General features: G+C 47.7%; 1 protein-coding gene across 1 annotated transcript in view; it reads right to left on the reverse strand.

The window, feature by feature from the left end:
* Positions 1 to 18,321, reverse strand: part of KDM4A (lysine demethylase 4A) — a 1,237,605-nt gene that overhangs the window by 451,205 nt on the left and 768,079 nt on the right. The window contains exon 16 of the mRNA XM_069642410.1: positions 9,430 to 9,506. Coding sequence (XP_069498511.1) covers positions 9,430 to 9,506 — 77 coding nt within the window. The remainder of the gene's footprint in view (positions 1 to 9,429; positions 9,507 to 18,321) is intronic.

An 18,321-nucleotide genomic window follows, 5' to 3' on the forward strand; every position in this document is an offset into this window, starting at 1 on the left:
ATGGTAGGGTACGACTCCTGCTTTGCCGGGGCCGTGGCCGCCTGCACCACCAAACTCTCCGGAGTGGGGTGCCTGGTCAAGTAGCAGGGGTCGCTACTGGCTGGACGGTATTTTCGCGACAAGGATCTGCCCACCACCGGGAGACTCTCTGGAGCAGTCCAAGCCGCCGCCACCCTTCTCTGTAAAGCCATATGGAACGGCAGTACCGGGTCAGTTGGGGGACCAACATCAAGGATGTCTATTAGATCATCCTGCACAAACTCCCCTGGGGGAGCAGACCATCCCAAGTACTCAGAAACCCTAGCCATAAGGCGCCGGTACGAGGAATCAGCATGAGAGCCAGGCTCAGGCCTTCAAAACTCCACCTCCGGAGAGGTGTCCAGTCCACTGGCATCATGCAGTGACTGCCTCAAATCGTCAAACTGACTATGGCCCGAGACAGTATCATCTGGAACCTGACTAGGAACCAGGCCATCAGAATCCTCATCCGCCTCTGAAATATATTCCAGGTGGCGAAAAGAAGGCATCCGAGAGTGCTTGCTCTTAACCAGAGCCTTCCTAGGGGGTTCCCCCGTGCCACGGGGTACCTCCGACACGAAAGGCGTCGAGCGAATCGGCGCCGGGAGAACAGGGATCGGCGTCGACGTCAGATGCAACGCCGCCAGCATCGGCGGCGTCGACACAGCTCTCGAAGCCGGAGCCCCGAGCGTGTCCTTCGACGACCTGAGTGTCGACGGGTTCGACGACTTCCTCTGAGCCGGGGCCTCGAGAAAGCCTGTCGACGCCCTCGACGCCTCAGACGTCAATGTCTTCCTCGAAGACCTCACAGGTGCACACGGTCTCGAACGCGTCGAGGACCGGGACCTGGAGCGGGTACGTCGAGCACGAGTCTCCTTGTCCGAACGGGACCTCTCCTGTGACTCGTGCCGACCACTCTTGCGAGCGGTGTCTCTCGACCTCTCATGACCGACCCCACTCGGGGGCGCGGACGGCTTAGTACCCTGCGACTCAAGATTCGCCAGCATTTTCTTCCTGAAGGAAGCCCATTCCTCCGGCGTCGCACGGCTGGTGGGGTAAGCGACGTGCCGTGCAGAGTCCTCCGAAGAGGACCTGGAAGACGACCGGTGTCGGCGCTTCCGAGAATGCCTCGAAGAGGCTGAGGAGTGGCGAGACCGACCCCTAGAAGGAGACCCACGAGACTTCCGACGATGACGCGGAGAGTCACCCCTCGAATCATCCGTCGAAAACCCCGCAGACCTCGACTTCCGGGGCTTGGACACCCGACCTACCGACAACTTACGTTCTCGTAAGGCTTTGGACGTGAGGGACTGGCAGTCGATACAGTCATCTGTGTCGTGGGCCTCCCCGAGGCACCAGAGGCAGGCGTCGTGCGAGTCCGTCACCGACATCTTGGACCCACACTCCCCGCACTTCTTGAAGCCCGGACGCGGGGTCGAAGACGAAGTAGAAGACATCTTCCCACGAAGGATTTTCACAAAAACGAACAGGTTCGAAGAACCGAGAAGAACAGAACTCCAAAGAGTTGAGGCGTTAACCGAGAATCACGAAGCAACACGTTCGCGGAAAAAACAGAACTGAGGCTACGCGCGTCGTGCGTCCTACTTATCACATCGGATGACGTCGGAGGAGGTCCTCGACGACGGCGCATCGACGCAGGATGCAGAAAAAAGTTTCCAAAGCAGCACAGCTGTGGTGATTACATGTCATAGATTTGGAATACGTCGGAGGACCCAATCCCCTCGAAATAAAGATTAAGTGTCTTACATCACACAGTTTAGATCCTTAGTATTAGAGAGCAATTGGCCAGAGGTGAAACAATCATCTTTGTTTTATAGAGGCTTGAGAGAAGAGTTAAAAGATGCCTTATCCACAATTGTGAATAGACCCACTTCCTGTGAAGATTTAATTGATCTAGTCATACAAATGGATTATAGATTAGGAGAACGCAAGGCTGAGCGTAAAAGAGGTGTTGAGCAACCCAGAGTTTTCCCTAGAGTCGATAAGGGAAGATTGAGAACAGGGAATGCAAAGAGAGTAAATAAAATGAGAGGTCCTTTAACTAAGGATGAGAATGATGGGCGTAGGCAGAATGATTTATGTTTATATTGTGGTAGATCAGGATATTTTGTTGGAAATTGCCCTTGGTGTCCAAAAAACTCTTCATCTACTAACAGTTCCAGAAATCAACAAGTGGCTAATACTATTCAAGCTGCAGCGCCACATATTACAATGATTGTATCCTTGTATATTAAAGAGGAATTCAAGGGAAGTGGTCCATTAGCAATAGATTCTGGAGCCACAGGTAACTTCATGGATTGGAATGTGGTAAAAGATATGAATGTGCCTTACATAGTAAAAAATATACCAGAGCAAGTGAGAGCGGTGGATGGGTCTCAACTTACATCAGGTTTAATTGCACATGAAACAATTCCATTGGGGATGGAAATTGGAGGACACTGGGAGGAAATAGTGTTTGAATTAATAGACACTCCACAGTTGAAGATAATATTAGGGATGCATTGGTTGACTTATCATAACCCTCAGATTGATTGGGGAACAAGAGTAGTAAAATTGGATTCTTCTTTTTGTATTACTAATTGTTTTAAGGAAAAAGTTCAGGAAGATATTTCTGGTAGTTGTTCAGAAGTTGTGGAAGGTTTGGTAACATTGGGTACCATAGTACATTCTATTGGGGCTGTAATTGGATAATTACCAAAGTGTTATCAAGATTGTAATGATGTGTTTAGTGAAAAGGAAGCTAACGAATTACCTCCTCATCGAGAATACAATTGTAAAATTGATTTAGAACCAGATGCCCACATTCCTTGCAGTCGCATCTATGCCCTGACTGAGAAAGAGAATCAACATTTGAAAGATTACATTCAAGAAAATCTGGCTAAGGGGTTCATCAGGCACTCTCAGTCGCCAGCAGCTTCTCCACTATTTTGTGTTCCAAAAAAGGAAGGTACTTTACGGACATGTATAGATTATAGGGCATTGAATAAAATTACAGTTAAAAATAGATATCCTCTGCCCTTAATCTCAGTGATGTTGGACCAGATTCAAGGAGCTTCAGTGTTTACCAAATTAGATCTTCGTGGTGCATATCATTTGGTGTGGGTACGTCAAGGTGATGAATGGAAAACAGCATTTAGAACAAAATTTGGTCATTTCGAATATCAAGTAATGCCATTTGGACTGTGCAACACCCCGGCGGCTTTTCAATTTTTTATAAATGAAGTTTTGAGAGATTTTATTGACATTTTTGTAGTAGCATACATTGATGACAGTCTCATTTAATCTACTGCAACATGAAGAACATGTTAAGAAAGTTCTACAGCGACTAAGGGAAAATAAATTATTTGCTAAGCTAGAAAAGAGCCAATTCTATACCCAAGAAGTGGAATTTTTGTGTTTTATTATTTCACCCAAAGGTTTGGAAATGGACATGAAGAAAATTAAAGCAGTAGAACAGTGGCCCATTCCAACTTGTGTAAAAGATATTCAAAGATTTCTGGGTTTCGTGAATTTTTACAGGAGATTCATAAAAGATTTCTCTCAAACTGTTTCTCCCAATACCAAATTATTGATGAAAGCAATGAAATTTGAGTGGAAGGATGAAGCGGATCAGGCCTTTAAAAAAATTGAAGAACTGTTTTACATCAGGACCAATCATATTACATCCCGATCCTTTCCAACCATTTTTTGTTGAAGCAGATGCTTCCAATACTGCAATTGGAGCAGTACTTTCTCAAAGGCATCCAGAAACTGGGCAACTGCATCCTGTGTCCTTATCTATCCAAGAAGTTGCTTCCTGCGGAGATGAACTACATGATTACTGATAGAGAATTCCTTGCAATAAAGAAGGCATTTCAAGAATGGAGGCATTATCTGTTAGGAGCAAGATTCACAATAACAGTTTTAACTGATCATATGAATCTTCTGTTTTTGAAATCTGCTCGAACATTATCACCAAGACAACTTAGATGGTCACTTTTCTTTTCAGAATATGATTTTGTGATAACATTCAAGCCAGGGCGGTTAAACGGTAAAGCGGACGCTTTATCTCAACAAAGTTCTTCCAAAGAGTTAGAAAATCAGTTATTACCTGAGCCAGTGATTGCAGAAGATAGATTTATTCTAAGTACTACGAAAGAAGAGAATCTGCTTCTTGAAAAAATTTGAAGGGAATTACCGGAAAAGGCGATTCAATCTTGGCTTGCGGAGGATTCTGGAAGACATTTAATTGATGGATTTCCATGTGTCCATTCTAAAATTTACCTTCCAAGTAAAGAACTGCAAAAGGAAATTATGCAAGAATGTCATGAATCAGAGTTGGTGGGTCATCCTGGAATTCGTAAGACAATTGAATTGGTGGAAAGAGATGAAAAAAGATATTGAAGACTATGTGAAAACTTGTGAAGTCTGTGCTCGAGTGAAATCAGGAGGAGGGAAAACATCTGGATTATTTAACCCGTTACCAGTACTCCCTAGTCCATGGTTTACGATCTCTATGGATTATATTGTAGATCTTCCTAAAGATCAAGGTTACACTACAGTATTAGTAGTTGTGGATTTACTGACAAAAGCTGGGCATTTCATTCCCATGAAAGGAGGGGCCACTGCAAGGAATCTGGCAAAGAGTTTTTTGCAAGAAGTGGTGCGACTCCATGGATTACCAACACAAATTATATCAGATCGAGGGTCTCAATTCATTTCCAAGTTTTGGCGAGCTTTCTGTAAGGAGTTGGGGATTGAGATAAAGCTTTCTTAAGGTTATCATCCACAAACCAATGGCCAAACAGAACGAGTAAATCAGGAGTTAGAAAAATATATCAGAACTTTTTGGCAGGAGAAAGGGAGCTGGTTGGATCTTCTTTGGTTGGCAGAGTTTAGTTATAACAATTCTGTCAAAGATTCTAATTATTCTCCTTTTTTCAGTAATTACGGTTTTCATCCACGATTTTTGAAAGAAGTGTTACCATCTGAGTATTCCAATCCAGAGGTTGAGCATCGTTTTACTAGTATTAGGGATGGTTTAGAAAAAGTAAAGAAAACTTTGGAGAAAAGTAAATTAAGGTTTAAGGCCTTTGCTGATAGAAAACGTCAAAATGCACCACATTATCAGGTGGGTCAAAAAGTTTGGTTGTCCACAAAAAATCTACGTTTAAAGGGAAGAACTAAATTTAGTCTGAAATGTATTGGTCCATTTGAAATTGAAAGATAATAAATCTAGTGGCAATCAGGCTGAAATTACCCCCCAGTATCAAAAGTCATCCTACATTTCATGTCAGTTTAGTTAAAACTGGTGTGTTAGGAACTTGATTGGGAAAACCACCACCAACAGTTTTTACAGAGGAGAATGAAGAAGAGTTTGAAGTTAAGAAAATGTTAGATTCCAGTTTTGTTAGAGGTACTTTGCAGTTTCTTATTGATTGGAGGGGATATGGGCATGAAGAGAGATCTTGGGAGGATCAGACTGATGTACATGCCCCTCTATTAATTAGACAGTTTCATAGAAAGTTCCCTGCTAAGCCAGGCCCTGGGACAGGGCTTTGAAGAGGGGGTACTGTCAGGGCTGGCTGGAGTAGTAATCAGGAAGAGTATGTACATAGAATTAACATTGTGGTTGCCCAAGTCAAGATGGAGAGAAAGAAATGTAATCTGATTGGTTTAAGGAACAATAGTATGTTTGGTTTGTCTGATTGGTGGATAGGATAATGGGTTGGATTCTTGGGAGGTGGGAAAGATTCTAAACTGCCTTTCATACAAAGTAATTCAGTGGCTGGTTGTTTGTGGGCAGTATGACCCAGAGACCAGTGATTGGTTATTAGCAGAAAGACATTTCAGAAACAAAACTGAAAATTATTTTTTCTTTACCGAGGATTCGCAGCCTGACGACGGGGAATATACATGAGCATGTGAATCCATGCCAGACACCATGCTGGAGAATTTTTACTTACCTTCAAGAAGTGCCTCGGCTCCAGTAGACTGCTCAATTAACATTGGCTGTCTTGGCTCCCTGAAGACTCTTCTAACCTCTGACTGTCTTTTGATCTGTCCCTCCAAAAAGTCATACATACCTTACTTCTATAGCTGGGAATGGGTTAATCTACATTGCAGTGGGGGATTCAAAAATGCTGACCTGTTTGAGAAACCTGCTAACCATTGTTTCCTTCCCTAACCTTTTCCTTTGACACAATACTCAGTATTGCTCTACATGTACCAGTGATATATCAATGTCCACAGTGTCCTAGTTATTGAAGTCACCTCAGGGTGTAGGACGTGTCTGTGTGCCATCCCAAACGGGTATCTGATTTACTGAAACTCAGAGTGTGTATTTTGAAGTATTTTTAAGTGTTACATATTTGCTCCCTTCTAAAGAAGGCTTATTCAAACTGACTTTAAATTAATAAATCATTATTTAATCAAGAAACCTTGAGTGTAAGTGTTATTTGGATACGTGTCACTGTGAAACTCTAAGCTGCAACCCTACAGCTCACATTGACCCCTCTTGAGATAAGCCTGGCTGCTCAGTCCCTCTACCAACTTTTGTAGTACAGACTTATACCAAAGGTTGGGTTACCTATTGCCAAGAGGACAAGGCTGGTGCAGAAATGGGCCTTCAGCCAACGGATTTCTTTTTGATTAAAAAGTATCTGGAATAGACTCCGGAGCTTCAGAGGAACCAGCCCTATCGCCCCTTTTCGCAGCATGGCCCGTACCTACTCCGCGAGTTGAGGGATCCGCGAACACCTGTGCTGAAATTCCAGAGTGTCCATGGGCGAGAGTGTCTAGCACCCATCTGTCAGTGGTGATCTTCTCTCACTCGCTGACAAATCCTGTGAGCCGGCCTCCCACCGAGATGCACGGATGGGTGCCCGACATCCTGGCCGGTTCTGGCCTGCTTCATTGCTGGCGTCCTGCCTTGAGGGCAACGTCGGCACTGACCACCTCCACCATAGGCCTGGGAATGGTCTCTGTAGGCCTCCTGGCTCTTGGACCTGGAAGGCTGGCGGTACTAAGAGAAACCTTTCGCAGATCTGATTGACTTCCCTCTGGAGGAACAACAGGAAAAGCAGTGTTGCCGGAGCGTGCCTTGGGTACGGGGTAACTACGTATCCGCCTTGATGGCCTGAAGGGACTAGTCGACGACCATCCCAAAAAGGTTATCTCAGTCGAACGTCATGTCTAGTACAATCGCCTGGACGTCCTGGCAGAAATGTGTGGCCTTCAGCCAGCCTTGACGTCGAAGGCAGACACCATTCCCCATCTGCCGAAACCGTGTGTCGGCGATGTCCAGCACCACCGTGATGGCAAGGTCCGAAGCCACCTCTCCTCCTGGAAAAGTGTGATCTCCAGAATCGGTCCCAGCTTGTACTACAGCTCCCTGTCGTACCTGGCCAGGATCGCCAGTGCGTTGGCCGCCTTGATGATGGATGCTGCGGTGCAAATAACCTTCCTTCCCATGGCATCCAACTTCTTCCCCTCGCTGTCCAGCAGGACTGAGGACAACGAGGAAGGGTTCGCCGAACATTTCCTCGCGGTCGCCAAAACCACTGAGTCCGGCAAATGTTTGTGACCTTTGGCACCTCGGTGCGGACTCCAGCATCCGGTGCTTCTTCTCCAGCCTATCCCGTTTGGGCGGTGCTGTGCAAGGGTTCTTCAAGAGGGCCAGGCCCTCCTCCCACACGTCGTCCAGAAGGGGTACTGCCATGATGCCCTTTGGCCTTGCACTTCTGGTAACGGAAACCCTCCTTCTTGATATCCTTGGGCGTAAGCTGGAAAAGGCTTTGTCGACCATGGAATGGAAGGACCCCACCCCATCCGGTGGGGACGCCCTCCGCTGCGAAGACTCGCCTGCCGTGGCGATATTGTCATCTTCGTCAGTTGTCGCTATGGCCGATCCGTCCCATGTCCGGCGCAACTGGGGCAAAGGGTGCCCCACGCGGATGTGGAGGCTGAAACGGGGGCATCGGATGACGCTTCCTCTTCTTTGCCAGAGGCTGATCGGGGGCCCGGGGAGTTGAAGGAAGTGGGGATTGTGGCGTCCTCTTCTGGATCTCGGACACCAAAGTGTGAAGGGGCGACAGAATGTCCAGAGATACATCTCTCGGTTGAGCTGAGGGCTACCTTTACGGGGTCAGCGCCTTGTGCCTTTATGAGAACAGCCACCACCAGTTCTATCGTCAACGTTGAACTCTCTTGATCTGACTGGGCCTTTCACAGCTGCACGGCTGTCTTCTCTGACCCTGGCTTCTCAGGCCTCTCCAGTCGCTTACCCGGGTTGGACGACTTTCTCTTGGAGGAAGAGCTAGATCATTGGCTGACGCACCCTGCCCAATGCGGGACCCGCTTGCGCAGTGATCCCGGTGGAACTGGACTTGCAGTGCTTGGCCTTGTCTTGGGCCCCCACCTCCCCCTGCTCAAAGCACGGTCTGGTGGTCTTGGTGTTCAGCCACAATGCCAGTCTACTGTGTCGATCCTTTGTTTTCATCTTGGAGAAGCTGTGGCAGATCTTGCATTCTCCTTAGAGGCATTGTAGCTGCTTGTCCTCCACAAACACCTTCCTTCCTTCTTCTCCATCATCATGGCCGGAGGTGCGGCATAGGGCTGATGGCCTTCTGGAAACTTCAACAAAACATTGACGATCCACACCCTGAGGGGTGATGAAATTCACAGACAAGCGGATCCTCGCTGTCGGCAGATGGAGAGAAGAGCACACATGGTCTTTTGGAAAAGAAACTTTTTCCACCGAAAAACGAAATAATTTCAAAGTAGCTCACAGAGCAAATCTCAAGGACTCCCAATACTGAAACGTGCGGTAAAAATCTGAAGATGGTTGCCAGAGGAGTGGCTCAGAGAGAGGACTGTCATTGGCTGGGGTCAGTATGACCCAGAGTACAGTGATTGGTTTAGAGGAGAAATACAGTTTGCAAGTGAAAGTGAAACTGTTTTTTCTTTTAACGAGGATTACCAGCCAGACAGTGAATATTCATGAGCATGTCAATCCATGCCAGACCCCATGCTGCCGAATATTGAATTAGGATAAGAGAAAATCCCAAGAATCACCTCCTCACTCCACTATTTTGCTTGAATGTCAAAAAAACACCCAAATACATATTCTCACTATCCGGCAAAGGAGCCTAAAGGTTACAGAGCTTGCGGTTCCTATGGATGCACAGCAGCTGCTCAATGAGAATTCTCCAAGAGGCCAAAATACCTGTAACGTTATTGAGCTCCAGTGCAGGGTTCATTTGGGCATGATTACTCCCAGTGGGACAGAGGCAAGAATGATTGCATAAGCTTGGTTCCCACCAACCACCCCACCCCCGTAAGATCAAATGCAAAAAATGCCAAGATAGCATGATAACCTATCATGTAAGAATGCAAAGTGCTCAGCCTTACCTCGGTCAGCGCATTCTCTGCACACCTGGTACAGAGCCAGTCTGCTGTTGCCTGCTCAGGGGGGACTCCATAACAACCTGTCAGAAGAGAACGAGACAAAGGTCAGACAGAGCAAGAGCAACAACACAGAGAGATGTAATTGATAGATGACAACATTCTCTAACTTTCTTTAATGTGCTTGATCAAAGACCACAACTCTCTAGTCACAAAACAAGTGCTCCTTCAAAGACAAATCTCTACAGTTCAGATGGAGAAAGCCCCTAATCCCACTGCAAGAAGCATCGCCTTAAAGTGAACCTTACTATCTCATTAAAAGACCCCGCAACCCTCCCACTATCCGAGGCATCCCTCAAGCAAGCCTCCTTCCTTATAAATAGGGAGGCTTTTCTACAGCCTTCTGGGGAAGGGTGAAATGAGACCTATACTTCATGAAATAGCAGAACCATTGCAGTAATCAATTGAACCCATGATGGAGACGGTCACAATTTGTGATCTAGGTTCGGCCGGAAGAAAGGGGTGAACCTTCATGAGCACTTTGTGATTAACGAAACCTGACTGACAAGACTGTTGAGATTTGGGCTGCTATGGATCTTGAGGACATGATTATAATTCCTAAGCTCTTAACTATTGGAGAAGGTTTGGGGGCAGGGACCAAAGAGGTGGGCCAATATTCGGAGGTCCAAGACTGTCTTGTACATCAAATTAGTCTTAATACTCCGCAGTGACCACTGGATGTCGGACCTGTGCACAGCATGCGATTCTAAGCAGATTAACAAGCATCAGAAATATATATATATATATACACATATATATACACATATATACATATACTGCATTGAAAGGTTTTTTTAAAGCCTTTCAATGGGAGCTCCAGCATATTTGCTGACTGATTTTGTGATCCTGATCTATTTTTAGTGAATGAGATATTTTTCATCTTCCCTCACCAAAACCTCTCCTCTGGTTTTGGGGGCACTCATTAATCTTTAAGTCTTGAAAAATGTGTAAATTGTAGGTACCAAAACAACAGCACCCTGTTTGTGTAAGTAATATTCTGATTCTAAGTCAGGAATGGAGGCGAGCATTATGCTTCTCTTTCTTTTAACATTAAACATTGATAACACAGGAGCAAGATTTTAGCAACTGAACAGTTCCAATAAAAATAAAACTTGCTTAGATGCTGAAATCCTTGATCAAAAGGTCAAATCAACCAAAAGAGATGTAACGTGGAGTTTTCTGAACTCTGTTTCCCAGAAGATCTTAGTAGTCTGAAATCTGACCACAAAAACATGTAACCCAAAACCAACCAATCCATATGAGCATGGTTTCCTTATAAGTCTGCAGCTCTTCCTCTACCTTCCTCTTCTTTCTTTGCTCCTCACAGCAAGATAAGTTAATTTTGATTCCACCAATTCTTACTAGCGTTTCATTTATTGCCTGCTCTGTGTGTGCATTTTGGCGGATAAGGCCAATTATAAAAAAAAGAAACCAAACTAGCCTTACCATGCGTGTAGCACGTTTGTAACCCCAGCAGGTTCTCACGCACTGGCTCGCTCTTCATCAGTAGGCCCCGCTGACCTTACCTCAGAGCCCATAGCCCCCAGCGGGCTCAGCGGGTCTTTCGCTTACCTTCGGGCTTACTCACAGCAGCTTCCCAGCGGTCTGCTTTTAAGCGGCATCACAAAGCTCAGTGTACTCCCGCGGCTGCCGGTAACAACCAAGCAGGCCGCAACCTCACTCCCAGCAGGGGGAGCTTTCACATCTGAGAGCGGGTTATGTTTTCTCTTCCAGGCACTCAGTGACGCATCTCCTCTTTCTAGAAGGCGAAGAAGCATTCGCTGAGCGTCGGAGGAGCTCCAACAGCGTTCTCTCCCCCACTTTCAGAGAATTTAAAAAAGGGGTGAAAACACATAGAACAGAGATTTTTTTTGAATGCACAGCACAAACAGGACTCTGAGGAATTGCCAAAAAAAAAAAAAACGAAAGGGTAAAACGAATATAGAGAAGGCAGTCAAAAAACTAAAATGGAATAAATAAAATACCCAAAGGGAAAAGAACAGACATCAAGAGAATACCCACACGCCCTCTGCATCCTCCTGTGACATCATGGCACAATATGACCCTCAAGCCGACCACGAACGTTCATAGGAGGAGGAGGAGGCCTGCTCAGTGCAGGATTTGGCCCTGGCGGCCAGCTTTAAAATAGTCTGTTAGGCAAGATTGAATGCAGTACCCTTTGGGTGAACTACAACAACCCTGACCTCCTGGCAATAGGAACCCAACCTTTGGTATAAGCTTGTACTACACAGGTTGGTAGCGTGTTGAGCAGCCAGGCTGATCTCAAGCTGGGTCAAAGCTGTAGGGGAGTTGCATAGAGATTCACAGTGACAAGCATTTAATTAAACACAAGGTTTCTTGAATAAACAATTATTAATTTATCAGTCAGTTAGGATAAGCCTTTTTCAGAAGGGAGCAATATAAAAGCAACACACAAATACACTCCAAAACTACACACTCTGAGTTTCTAAATCAGTAAATTTCCCTTTTGGGATGGCCCACCGTCACAACCTACACCCTCAGGTGACTTCAATAGCTAGGGTGCTGGGGACATTAATATCTTATTATTGCATTTAGAACATTCTTAGGAGTTGGTCAAAGGAAAAGGTTATTAGAAAAAAGAACTGGTAACGTTCTTTCGATGGGATGTTCCTCCCACATCTATGACAGGTAATGTCCACAGCTGTGCTGCTTGGGAAACATTTTGGCAGAGGGCGTCCTGCGTCCATGGCATTGAACCGTTGTGCGTCGAGGGTCGACGTCACCGGATGTTATATATAGGACGGACGGCGCCCGTAGCCTCAGTTACAGTTTTTTCCCAGAACGTGTGGCACCAATCTCCTGCCAGTATGACTGCAGAAAGCCTTGCAGAGAAGTAAGCTGCAATCGCACAGGAAATTCAGTAGAGGGGCAGGCTGGGAGGACGATGTGGAGTACATCGGAGGAACATCCCATCCAGGGGAGTTGCCAGGACTGGAAAAGACCCGGGGCTAAGCTGATGTCGGAACTGTTGGGACTGGGGGCTAGCTAGTCTTTTGGCTGTAGCTCCTGAGATTCTATCCGGGGCTACAACCAAAAGATCAGGGGCTATAGCCCCCTAAACCCCCCCCTAGCAACGTCCCTGATCCCATCGAAAGAACGTTACCAGATATGGTAAGTAACTTGTTCTTCGAGGGGATTGTGTCCTCCGACATATTCCACATCTATGACAGACTCCCAAAGCAGTACCAACATATTGAGGTGGGAAAAGAATTTACAATTTTAGAATTTTAGAATGCCCAATCAAATGGCTGAATAGAGGACTGCCTTACCAAAGGCTAAATCCTGCCCATGGATGGAGTCCAAGGAATACGGTCTCACAAAATTATGGACAGAGGCCCATGTGGCTGCTTCGCAAATATTGCGAATAGGAAAGCCCCTCTGAAGAGCCGTGGAGGCAGCCACACCGCTAGTAGAGTGAGCCCGTAAGCCTGCTGGAGGGTGGTAGGGGGAATTCTCTCTCTTTAGGCTGAATTTCCTAACCTAGTGAGTCCCCCAGCAGCTTTGCTGGATTTCTGGAGTTTGTTTTTTTCCTCCTGCCAAGAGTGAGACTCTTTTCCTCCCACTCTTGGACATGATTAATGGTATTCCTTTGACTGGTAATGTGTTTTATGGGCTATGGGGCCCTTTACTCCATAGGGTCTCATGTGTTTTTCCTATGTGTGTTACACAGCACCCTCCGTGCAGTAACACAGGGGTGTCATAGTGACGCCCCACCATAGACTCCATACCCTGGCACTGACTACTGTCTCCCAGGGCATGTAAAGTCACCATTGGCTTTGCTAGTCCCAAATTATTAACAGAAACCAGTACAAACCATCATATTGTGGACGTACTGGTCGGGTAATTCGATTGCCCCGGGGTCTGTTAGTCGAGGGGGCACGTCTCCGTCCCCCCTGTTTGAGTTTTGGCTGGTGGCAGTGGAAACTACTTTTTATATTCGACCGCGAATATTTTCCTATGGGATTTTCCCATTGTTCGAGGCTACCAACTTTAATTATTTAATTCTCATAGCCTCGAACATACCGCCGGTTTATTTAATTAATATTAATTCTCCGGTTGGTATTTTTTGCCAAGACTCGATTCTAAAATGGCGTTTGTGTTCTCTTCTGTGACTCCAACCCAAGTCGAGCCCTTTGTTCCACTTTTTTGGCGGGCTTCTCCACAGAAGCCTCCAAAAGTGATGCCACCCTGTCTGGGTATCACAGGGGGTTTGGGAGGGGGTTTAGGCACCCTGGACCGAGTTACCTTGGTAACTCAGGTCGCACTCTTGTGTGATTGGCCCAAGTGGTGAGCCGGCCGGCTCACCACTTAGCATGTTTGAGTGACAGCTGGGCTGAGTGAATGGGGGTTTTCTGCCTAAAAGCAGGGCTTTGGGGACTGGAACTTCAGAAGTCGCCACAGGACCTGAGAATCCGACGAGGGAGAAGCTGAGCCGACCTACCACGACGACACCACCGGTGGAGCCCTGCAGAACCGACTCACCACTTCCCAACGACAGAGAAGATCTCCCGGCTGGAGAGGCTTCTTCCCCTGACTGGTGGGCACAACCAGTTTAGCTTTCTTTCTTCGCACCCCAGCCCGGTTTGTGGTCGAACTGCCTGTGCCAAGCACCCCGGCGGCCGGATAGCCACTTACCACTGAACCGCGAATCACCGGACCGCTCCTTGTACCTGAGAAACTCTGCGGCTGGTTTCTTCCCTGGCAGTGCAACGACGACGAGACCCTCTCTTCCCCCGGACGAAGCACCGACTTGCACCCGCTGCCAGGAACAACTGCCCCCGCTGGAGTGTTCTCACCACTTTAAGGTACCGTGTCCGCCAGGCCTCCCTTTCTAAAGATTGCAACAAGGTAATAATAACTCCTTAACCTTCTGGACCGGGCTGGCCGCCTTGACCCTCTAACTGGTCCCTTTCTCTGATCCAACTCCTTTTTGAACCATTACAAGACTTTTGTGCACTGCAACCGTGTGACCATGGACACATTTCGTTTTGATCCTCTTAAAGCGGATCCGGCCTACTGACTCTGAATTCACGGTTTTACTTTGTCTTCCTCTCTTGTTATGTTCTTGTAAAAGTGTTGGGATCTGTTTCAATTTGTTCTCTGCTTTTCTCTCCCTTTTTAAAACAAACTATTAGAGTGCCATATACGTTAAGCGCCCACCGCTGTCTGAAAATAAGTGGGGCTTTACCTAAGACTTGTCTAATATTCTTTTAAGGGAGTGTATATCTTTTAGTGACCGTGTTTTTGAATTGCTTACTATTAGTGCCTGTGTGTTTTTCTAGATGTGGTTTTAAATAAATAATTATATCTCTTTTACACCAAGCCCTGGTCAGTGTTTACTTGTTCTATTGTGTGCTCTTGACCTATTGCGAATACTCTGTATACTGCCTAACTCTTCTTGAGGGAAGTCTGACTGCTCAGCCACAGCTACAAAGCGAATCTGTGTGGTACAGACTGCTACCAAGTGGGTTTACTGCCAAACACCTGTAGTCCTAAATCTTTTGCAGTGGTCCCAGAGGGAACTGCACAGGTTTCTGCCTAACAGAGGGTCCTTTTGGACATGGTCTGCTTGGAAACAGCCAGACCCAAGCGTCTTCCAGCATAACCAACAAAAAGCTGATCGTCCACTCTGACCCAGGACATCCGTGAGAGATAGAAACTCAAAGCTCTCCTAGGATCCAACCTATGGAGCCTCTCCTCTTCCTTACCAGGATGTGGAGGAGGATAAAACGCCAGAAGAATCACCTTCTGGCCCAAATGGAATTCCGACACAACCTTCGGATGAAAAGAAGGCTGCACCAGCAGGACAACCCTGTCCTTATGGAAAACAGTAAAGGGTGGCTTGGCGGAAAGTGCCTGCAACTCACTCACTCTGCATGCGGAAGTAACCGCAACTAAAAACAAAGTTTTAAAGGACACCATTCGCAACGGACAAGAATGTAAGGGCTCAAGCGGAGCTCCCAAGAGGAACTTTTAAACCAAATTCAAATCCCATCCCGGCAGCTGGAAAGGCGAGGGTGGAAACACATTAGTTAGCCCTTTTAGAAACTGGGAAATCAAAAGGAATCTTAAAATAAGAACATTCCTCAGACGAGCGCTTAAATATGGACAGCGCCGCCAGGTAACCCTTAATGCTACCCACTTGCAGGCCCTTGTGGGCTAAAGAAAGCAAAAAAGACACAACCAAAGGAATGGAACATTGGAAAGGATCCACATTCTTTACCCTGCACCAGTCACAGAACATTCTCCAACGGCAATGTTACAGGGATTTGGTTGCGGCCTTCTGGCCGAAAGCAACACCTTCATCACGTCTTCAGGGAGGTCCCAATCCTTATACCTCAACCTTTCAGATACCAAGCATGAAGGCTGAGAGACTTCACCTCTGGATGGAGAACCCGACCCCCCTCCTGTGAGAGCAGATCGTCTCGGTAGGGAAGACAGCGTGGGGGGCAGATGGACATGTCCAGAAGGTCCGGGAACCATGCTCTCCTGGCCCATGCCGGAGCAATGAGAATCATTTGGGAACCGAACCTCCCTAATCTCCGGAACACTTGACGGTGACTGGAGGAAACGCTTACAGCAGTGGGAAGGACCACTCCACTACGAACGCGTCCCCTAAGGCTCCTCTTGTGGGAAATTCCTGCAAGCAGAATCTCTTGCACTTCCAGTTGACACTGGTGGCGAAGAGATCCACTTGTGGGGTTCCCCAAAGGGCGAAGATCTCCAAAAGAACTTCCTGAGCCAGCTCCCTCTCACGACAGACCGTGTTCTGCCTGCTCAGAGCGTCCGCCGCCGTGTTTTCGTCTCCAGCCAGATGAACTGCTGAGATCGAAATGTCCTGCTGGATGGCCCAGAACCAGAGCTGCATCGCCTCCTTGCACAACGGGAGTGACCCTGGCCCCACTTTTTTGTTGAGGTAGTGCATGGCAACTGTATTGTCCGTCATAATCAGGACATTCGTCCGCCCCACAGAGAGCAGAAAAGCCTTCAGGGCTAGCCTGACGGTCCTCAGCTCTAACAGATTGATGTGGAGTCTGGACTCCGACGGAGACCAACGTCCGCTGGCTGTCAACTCGTTAGCATGAGCAGCCCAACCTGTCAGGGATGCGTCCGTCACGATCGTCACCTCCGGCCATGGTTGCCAAAATGGTGCTCCCTTCATCAGATTGCCTTCGTCGGCCCACCATAGAAGATCCTGGGCGACCGAGGTCAGAATCTGAACGGGATCCAACATCCTGCCGGAGAACTGCAACCACTGCATCTTGAGAGCCCACTGCAGGGATCTCATCTGCAGCCTGGCCTCTGGCACCAGGAAAATGCGGGATGCCATGAGGCCGAGCAACCTCAAGAATTCAAACGCTGGGAGACTCTTGGCACGCTGAAATTTGTCCACCATCTGCAGAATGTGATGAGCCCTCACCTGGGGAGGCGAACACTACCCCAGGGATGTGTCGAGCACTGCTCCGATGTATTGGAGCAGCTGGGTAGGTGTCAAATGTGACTTCTTTAAATTGAGGGAGAAGCCCAGCTTGTGAAGGGTGTGGCAGGTGACGGACAGATGATCCAGGGCTTGCTCAGGAGAGCGCCCTGATCAACCAATCGTCCAGGTAGGGGTAGAGTTGAACCCCCCCCCCCTTTCCTGAGATACGCTGCCACCATCATCATCAGCTTGGCGAAGACCCTCGGGCGGAGGTCAATCCGAACGGCAGGACCCGAAACTGAAAATGCGAGTCGCCAACCGCGAACCTCAGGTACTTCCTGTGCTTGGGATGAATCGGCACATGAATGTAAGCATCCTTGAGATCTAGAGACACCAACCAATCCTGAAATAGGAGGGCCTGGAGGACTTGAGAAAGAGTTACCATCTTGAACTTGTCCTTCCTGAGGAGCTTGTTCAACCAACTCAAGTCCATGATGGGTCTCAATTCCCCGTCTTTTTTCGGGATCAAAAAATAAGGGGAATACCATCCCTTGTTCCTCTCCGCTACAGGCACCAGTTCTAGGGCGCCTTTCTCCAGCAGGGATAGGATTTCCTGCGCATGGAGCGGATCCGTACGCTTCAAAGAGAGCTTCCCCGTGGATTGCCCTGAGGCCTCTGCCGGAAGGGAAGACAGTAGCCATGGGCTACAATCTCCAGAACCCACACATCCGAATCTCCAAGATGCTGCACAAGTCTGCCCCCAACCGGCAAACCATGGGACATGGCCTCATGACTAAGCGGACGCGGCTGTGCCAGTGCCTGAGGGCAAAGAGGCAACAGCCCGAGCGGCTTTGGCACCCGAGTACCTTGCTTTCCACCCGAGGTACTCCTACAGTGGCCCCTTTGACTGGCAGCTCCTCTTGATCTACCAAAGGAAGAGTAATACCGAAAGGAACCTCCCCTCAATTGCTGTCCACTAGCACAAAAAGGTGGAGGTTGACGTACTGCAGCGCTCAAAGACTTTGCTGCAGCTTTGGATGTCTGCAACCTCTCAAGGCTCTCGTCAGCCTTGCTGCCAAACAGATGAACACCATTAAAGGGCATGTTCAGGAGCAAACCCCGACTTCCGCAAGTACACAAACCTGCGTATCACGGTGTTAGTAGCCATGGACCGGCTGACACAGTCTGCCGTGTCCAAACCCGACTGAAGGGATTTGCACATGGCATCCTTGCCGCCTAGCACGAGGGCTAGAAAACCATCCCTTTCTTCCCCTTCGGGAATATGCTCAACCGCCAAAGACGCACAGTTCCACAGAGTGTGTGTAAATCTCGCTAAGGCACAAGTGGAGTTGACCGACTCCCCCCCCCCGCCGAAA

Source organism: Ambystoma mexicanum, chromosome 1q (genome assembly GCF_040938575.1).
Source record: "Ambystoma mexicanum isolate Mex_15411 chromosome 1q, UKY_AmexF1_1, whole genome shotgun sequence".
Classification (NCBI taxonomy): Eukaryota; Metazoa; Chordata; class Amphibia; order Caudata; family Ambystomatidae; genus Ambystoma; species Ambystoma mexicanum.